Source organism: Corvus hawaiiensis, chromosome Z, assembly GCF_020740725.1.
Source record: "Corvus hawaiiensis isolate bCorHaw1 chromosome Z, bCorHaw1.pri.cur, whole genome shotgun sequence".
Classification (NCBI taxonomy): domain Eukaryota; kingdom Metazoa; phylum Chordata; class Aves; order Passeriformes; family Corvidae; genus Corvus; species Corvus hawaiiensis.
In genome coordinates this window covers 24083805-24091796 of record NC_063255.1, presented here as the reverse complement: position 1 = coordinate 24091796, position 7992 = coordinate 24083805, and the positions used below count along the sequence as shown (strand labels likewise).

General features: G+C 40.0%; 1 protein-coding gene and 1 pseudogene across 6 annotated transcripts in view; both read right to left on the bottom strand.

Annotated features, from left to right (window-relative positions):
- Positions 1–477: 477 nt before the first annotated feature.
- LOC125319798 lies at positions 478–4614 on the bottom strand (annotated as a pseudogene).
- LHFPL2 (LHFPL tetraspan subfamily member 2) overlaps positions 3903–7992 on the bottom strand; it is a 117745-nt gene continuing 113655 nt past the window's right edge. For all 6 annotated transcript variants that reach the window (XM_048290515.1, XM_048290517.1, XM_048290518.1 and 3 more), the window contains one exon: positions 3903–4922. In XM_048290515.1, the coding sequence (XP_048146472.1) occupies positions 4666–4922 (257 nt within the window). In that variant the 3' untranslated portion in view covers positions 3903–4665. The remainder of the gene's footprint in view (positions 4923–7992) is intronic.

Below are 7992 nucleotides of genomic sequence, written 5' to 3'. Positions count from 1 at the left end.
ATTTGTAGAATAAATGTTCTGTCTATGCCTGTTTTGAAGTTCATGTATTGACTGTGGTAGTGGTACATTCAGTGGCACCTGTCCCCTAACTTCTGAACTGTAGGTTTCTAAATGTTCCAAGTTTTAACCAAGAGCTACTTCTTGGAAGTTTAGGAACTGTTAGAAGTGTAATGAAACTATATGTAATTAATTATATATAAATTTAATAGAAGTGGGCCATCACAACTAAGTGACATGCTGACTTTTCTTTAAACTGCTGAAAGCCTTGTTCCCGGTTCTGCCATAGACTGGCTTTGTAACCTTTCTCTAGTGTTTGTCTTGTCACAGCTGAAAGCTAAAACACACTGTGGCAAACACCATTTTAAAAGTCTGTGTGTGATGAAGCAATATTTGTTTTACAACTGTTACTACCCCTTTTCATGAGAAAGGAAATGCAGTGCTTTAGTTGCAAAATGAAACACATTTGTCAGACCTGTATTCAATTAGAAAGTCTCTTTAATGCAACTGTATTGTATAACACATAGTTACAATTTCAGATGACATACTTTTGATCAGTAAGCAGTAATAATTTTTGAAGTCAGATGGGAATCTGAAATACATCATTGGACTGGGACCTTAAATGCTATTAAAGCTACAATTGAAGCTCAGCTTGGCTCAACTTGTCCAATATGCTTGTATTAAGGTAGTCAGACTCCTGTTAAAAGTTCAAAAACTCACATTTAATTGAAATTTAGATTAAAGAGAAGACATTAGGTACATCATTCATGCTAGCAAATGTACATAGTGGTGAGTCAAGGACAGAAAAACAGTACCACAAATAAACCATGGCTCAAAACCTATTCTAGCTGGATCGCTGCAGCCGCCCTTCCTATACCGAGGAGCTGTGTGTGCATTGCTGCTATGCTCTGCTTCTGCTGTACTCTGGGCACCAGTGCCCATGGCTGTCAAGGAAGGCCTGAACTCCTCTCCATTTCCACTAGGACATGGGAAACTTCAGTGGGGGGGTTAAAATGAAAAATGGAAATGATTTAGCTGAAAAAAAAATCTCAGAATCCAGAGAACTTTATTGAGTAAAATAGATACAAAGGTGATATAGGCAACCCAGAAATAGCTCAGTAGCAATGTTTTTGCAGTGCCACATTACAAATAAAGCACACTAAGAAACCTTGCTGAGCCTTTTCAGCTTTTAGAGTGTTGTTGGCCAGAGATGGACACAGCTTCACACTGGAAGTGTATTACATAGATCTGAGTAATTCAAATCAGCCTAGAAGATACTTTTGTTAAATCTTCAGGCTGTTGTTACTACTGTTGTATTGATCTTCAACATCAGTGATTTTATTGCATTACTCTATATACACACACCACCGAACTCCAGCCACTTCTCACCTGGGAAGTCCCTTTTCAATTCACTTGTTTAAAAGCAAAAACTAAAATTTAAAAAAAACAACAACCAAAAAAACCCCACAAAACCCATTCCTTGTATTGCACATCTCACACAAGTCTGTGTATATATATATATATTTAAATATGCTACAATTAAAAAAAAGGTCTATGGCACTTTATTGAATATAAGTTTAAGAAGTTGATGAAACCACAGATGTTTGAAGAAATCTTCAATACCACAAAAAAAAAGTTAAACTGAAGTAATTGGCACACAGGTTTTAAAGAATCCACAGCAAATTCCTCTAGATCCTATGCAGTGCATGTACATTAAGAAGCAGTTACACTCTACAGCCTCCTCATGAAATCAATTAAAGTAGCTTTAAGCTGATTTTTCTTTTTTTTTCCCAAAGTGCCTTTGAAAGCTACTGCTGAGGTGAGCTTCAGGAGCAATTTAAACAGCTGTGAAATTTACTGAGTGCACCCTGCACCTGAAAACCTCATCCAGGAGAAAAAAATTAAAAATCCACAATATATACCACCTTATCACTTGCTAGAAAAACAGAACCCTGAGAAAAGAAATTCTGATTGTTTTTCCTCTGTATTTCTTCCCAGCCTGTCTTCTATCTGTGCTATGTGATGAACATGGATATTCTTGCGTTAGTTGATTATGCTGTTGCAGAGCAAGCTGATAATATACCAGCAACAAGCAGAAAAGCTGATTCTTCTTGGTTATGAATACAAATAAAAGCAAAACGTGCCACTGAAAATATCTCCTTTGTACTTAAAAATACCAAACTAAACCAAACAAAATGTACTATTGAGATTTTTTTAAGCGTCATGTGGCTCACAGCAGAGGTCAGCTAGTAACATGAATGAAGGTTGCTCATTGTTTACTTCTCCGCCAGAGTGGTGTATGCCCTCTCTACCTTTGTAAGAACTGACCTGATTCTAACTAATCAAGTGCTCAAGCCAAAGCAGCATTTGTCACCCTAATATTGTGTCAAGACTTGTTGGCAGTGGTGACCTGGACATTGGATTGCTACCCACCTAAGAAATCTAAAACTGTACATCTACTTAGTAATTAATTTTAGCTGGTTTATATGGTACTCATACAACTGCTTGCCCCCTGTTCCCCAACTGCAGGGCCCCACAGGGCAGGGCAGAGCTGAGCTGGTGGCCCAGGTCCAGTGCATGCCCCAGCAGGGGCTCAGGAGGGATGCCTGGAGGAAGCCTTGCTGGACCCCAGGTACAAGCCCAGTGCATGTCCTTCAGGTGTGGGGGGGTGTGCAAAGCCAGTGAGACAAACACAGGTGTGGACAGGGTGTGTGGGCTGTGATTTTCATCCTCAGGTACCACTTTGTGCTGGTAATTTTGCTTTATTAAAATCTTGATTTGTGCAGGTAGTTGGTCCCAGACCGTAACTTTTGGAGGGGATTTGAATTCAATATTTAAAAAATAAGTGAGTTACCCGTTTAAAAATAGAAGATGGTGGATGTGGGTTACAGGAGCAGGTGAATGCAAGAAGAGGCTAGATTAAAACAATCCCTTTTTGAATGCAGGCAAAAGTTGACCTTGTTGCACTGTGTCTCAATGGTCACCTGTATTTCTGTCCACGTGCGGGCTGTAGGTGCCATGGCGTGGGCACAGAGGTGCGGGCTGGGAGCTGCTCTGTGTCCGTAGTGGCAGCAGGCGCTGGATGGGGGTCCCTGCTCCACAACTGTTCACCCATCCTCGAGGCTGCCCCAGGCCCGCCGTCGGGACTGCTGAACAGCTCTTGTGTTGTGAAGGACTTCAGCAGTGCCTTGAAAGCAGCTACCTACCTGGACAGTAACAATGATTTTTTTAATAACTAATGGCACATTTTAAGGGACTGACCAGGCAAAACCAAGAATCTCTGCTCTGTGTAACACAGTGAAGCAACACTGTCATTGGATGATTAAATTAAGAAGAAGTAAGAAGAGGAATCTAAAATTCACCTAGTATTTCATTAGCACTACTTCTCAGATGAATTATCCCCAATGCTCCTATGGCACAGTTGTATCATTCCTTTGTTTTTTCAAACACCTTACAAACTTGATATCAGAAGTAGTTCTAGTAAGTGAGACAACACCACAAATAACACAACCAGCTGGCTTTGAGAAAAAAAAAGTCATTTGTGGCAAGGTCTATTTAATTTCTGCTGTATTAGTTGGAAAAAGGTCTACTACTACACACACCAAAAAAAAAAAAAGGAAAAAAAAAAGGAAAAAAATCTTCCCAGCCACATGGAATTTGTCAAGGTTTCCTGAAAAATTTAAATTTCCTAAAGTCTCATGTGCATCTGGGTCATGAGACAGATTGATATGTAGACTGGGAATGATGTTTCACTGACGTGAAAGAGAAAAAGTAATACTGTTGAAGTACAATGTGAGATCCACAGCTGTAGGAGAGGCTGCAGCCCAGGTAAGGCTGGTGCTGTGGGGAGCTGTTGTCCGCTTAGGATTTCAGAAGTTTTAATAAAGACTGTAGAAATATTTCAGTTTTATCTGAATCAGGTGAGAGCCAGTCTAACAACAGCTTCTCTGACTAGTCAGTGGAAAAAATATTTACCTGCTAAGTAACTAACAAGTGGCACACACCTTGTGCTCGTAAGTTTCAAGAGAGAGAAACCTGGCAGAAACTTAACTTTCTAAATGCCGAAAGATTGGTGTAAACGTCAGCTTTGCTCTCTCCAACATACAGTTAATATCCAAGAAGGCACTATACTTCTAGGAAGTTCAGTACCAAAAAGCACCTCCATGAAAATGGTACCAAACCAGGTGATGATGGTGAAGAAATATTCACCAGTGAGGGGAGCCCTTGGAAACAAAGCCTCATTAAAATAGGCTTCTCTTTTGCTTAAGAAAAGAAAAAAAATGTGCTGGCTTTTATTATTTTAAACCCAATTCTTCAAAGTGACCAAGGTGGGTTAGGCAATCCAATCAATCAGAATTTGTCAGTTTCAACAACAACATTCCTGCTATATACACGTGATTACTCACATCCCCAGCTGGATTAATATATTCCACTGTGTCCTGATCACAGAATGAAACTAAAATATCCCCAAGTATTTACATTCTGCTTTCTTGGGATCCTTTCTCTGATCCTCATTGCCCAGCAAGTAAGAAAGACCCTTTCAGTAGTTCAGGGCTGGAATGCATGGGGCTCAATCACACAAATGGTAAAAACATGTAAATGGATCTGCTTGTCCAGTCAATGGAAAGCAGATAAAGATCCAGGTGCTGGTATTTTTCCCCACTGGAGTTAAAGGAGGCAGATAAGGTTTTTTCCTTCTTCTATTTCTTCTTGCACTTTGTCACTGGATGTGGCTATTTCAGCTTGCGCCGAGAAGACTGCACAGATGAATGTCAGAACAGTGCCGCCGATAGCTGTGTAGAAAGCCCAGCCCAAGGAGCAGTCTCCTAGTTTGTAAGCAGAAGCATAAGGTCCACAATAGCTTATTGCCTTCTGGCATCCCCAACCTGCAGGGTAAAGTATCAAGCCTAAGATAAGGAAGAGCCCTAGAAATAAAAACAGAAAGAAGTTTAACAAACATTCAGTTTGACACTAAATGCAGCACATCTAGTAATGGTTATCATGGTCACTAATACTTGTAATTACCAGGATTAGGAGAAAACTGCCATCTCATCCATCCTACCTTCCTTTACTGATTGTTCCCTAGTATATGCCAAGCAGTCTTTTAACTAAATTTGAAGCTACCCTGTGATTTATGTTGTGAAAGGATAGCAGAAGAATAATACTGCCAGTTCAGTAAGCTGCTCTCATAACAGAGGGATTCTGGAGTCAGCCTCAAACAAACAGATCCAAGTACTCACAGCTAGTGCATACATAACCCTGGGATCCTCCAAACAGGCAGGTGACTACTTCAGAAGGAAAGCACTTTTCTAGTGATGCCAGGAGCAAAAGCCTCAACTCCCCATCTTGCTAAACTGCCCAAACACTCTGCTGTGCCTCAGGCTGGAAGTGAAAAGCTCAGAGTAGATGTTTTGCCCATGTGATTGTCTCTCATATTCATAGGTTTCTCTATGAAGACCATCTAAGCAGTGAAGGGCTTCATTAAGGAAATTGAAAGTCACATTAGTGTCTCTGCACGCCTGTGTCTTTGCACAAAGAAAGGAGACTTAATCAAAATGTCCAATACGCTAGTGGCTACAGTGCTTTCTTATGGGTACTAAAAAAATCACAATGAATTGAATGCACACCTCCCTCCCACAAGGAATGTAGGAAGGAGCTAAACATAGGTATCACAGGTATCAAAATTTGTTTTCTGTTTACCTTAAAATTTTACTTAGAAGAACAGGAAAATTATGAAAAATAGCTTTTGTTTCAACACAACCAGTTTATCCAGAAAATGAATATAGCCTTCCAGATCCCATAAATATTTCTGATTAACTTTTCCTGCACTTTAGAGCCCTTTATTTAACCTGGTATCCTGATGAAAACAGCTGCTAAAAGTGCTGTCACCTTTTAGAAGTAGTTGTGCACTAAAACCAGTCTTTTTTTCTTTCCTATAATCAAGAGATTACAAAGAACAGGTTCAAAGACTTTACATCTCCTTCCATTAAGTTAGACTAGCAGTTAGACTTCTCTGCAGTATGTTAAGGTTCCTTAATTTTTTTTTAAAGAAATTCAGCCCGATGCATGAAATTTTCCTCACCAACAGTGAAAAGGTGGGTCCTAGCTAGTAAGCAGTTAATTTACACAAAATGCAAAAACCATCATCCAACTGTCTAAAATTAATGTCTGTGAATGCCAGACATTTCACAAAAGAAAGTCCTTCCTCCAGCGTTTTTCTAATAATGACACAACACCATGGGCATGAATGACCTAAATGTCTTTACTCTTTGGGGCGGCAAAATCCATTAGTGAGTGATATCCATTCTCTGTGGAGGGATTTCATCACTGCTTACATTTAAGAACCAATGACAAATTTTATGCAGTGTTTCCTGGCTGGTTGGCCAAATACATTAAGTATAAAGTATTGCTTTATCTTGGACAGACCTGGATAAGCTGTGCATTCATCCTGCTGAGCCCTGCTGCCGTTTCAGACTAAACACTAGCAGTTCCTTCTCCTCTATTCATCACTAGTTTCCTGTTCTGCGCAGCCGGCATGACCACTCTATGTATCTTTCTGACTGCACATTGGTATGGGCCAGTCGCTGCTCTCTCTTATGATCACAAGCCCTTTGGTAGGTAAAAATCACCATCACTGAATTAAGAAGCCGAATCTGAAATGCCAGCATCGCTGCTGCCAACACAGAAGTTTTTTAAGTTTACCACTCCATCACTCACAAACCTAGACATCTTGTGTTTAACAGCAAACCTGTCTTATGGCTGAGTGTCACAAGCAGGACCAAGAAGATACATCCATCAGTTTTTATCAGAACTAGAGCACTGAGCAACTCCTGAAAGCTATTGGTTAATGGAATGTATCCCCCAAGCTGAAAAGCCATTACCCAAAACTCAGGATTCCAAAAGGCACAGCATTGCTGCCAGATGTAGTCATCAGGACTTTACTGACTTAGACTTTTTTTAAAAAGTACAGAAAATTCCTGGATATGTAAATCTAATAAATACTATAAAAGACCATAATTTGATAAACTTCAGCTGTTTTCTCACAGATGAGAACAAAATCTGGAGGAAAGCCTTGACTATGGATTTGAATACAGTCAAGTATGTACCTGATTTCAGATAGCTATAGATAGACAGGAAGAACAGGTCTTTGTAACTCCTATACTGGACCAGCATAATAAAACTAAAAAAAAAAAAAGTAGTATTTTCACTACCAAACCTCCTTGCTACTACTCCATTTCAGTGCAGACAGAAAGCTTCTCATGAGCCTCTTAGCCTTACTTCTAATATTTAACGTAATTTCTTATTTCATTAATAACTGGTTCCTGCTTGACAGGGAGAGTAAATAAAGATGATTCCATTAAGTCAATTCAACATACCCACAGCAGAAAGGCACTCCTTTGATTCATGCTAACAGCAAGTGGAGAGGCACAGACCTCTCATCACATATTCAAATCTCCGATATCCAGAGCAATGGCTGAGCTGAGCAGGGTCCCTTCCTGACTCTCCCGATCCACCCAGAAAGGAATGTTCAATTAAAGAGGAGCTTTGCCTCCTGCTACCCTCAGAAGAGACAGTCACAGAGCCCATCTCAATGACCCTAAAGCTTGAACAAAACAGGCAGATGATGCTCCTACCAACAGTGCAAACCATTGCCTAAATTGTCTGAAATAGAAGCCAGCAAACCGAAGCACTTAACTGTTCAACTACTGCAGTCAGACACCCCTCAAAAAGAACCCCCACTGCTCCTGGAAACATGGATGCAGAGGGACAAGAAGGAGAAAAACTATCTTCTGTTGACGGTTTGCCTTGAGACATAGCTGGCAGGAGGACTGTAAATATTAATGATAGAGATTTATTTTTCTTAATAAATCAGTTTTTGCTCATGCCTGTGTCTTTGAAAAGAAGCCAATATTCAAGAAAAAGAACAGATAATAAAAATTGAGTGCTCTGTCTGAAGAAGTTTTCTGCAATGAATATTTTCAGTTCTTCATGCTG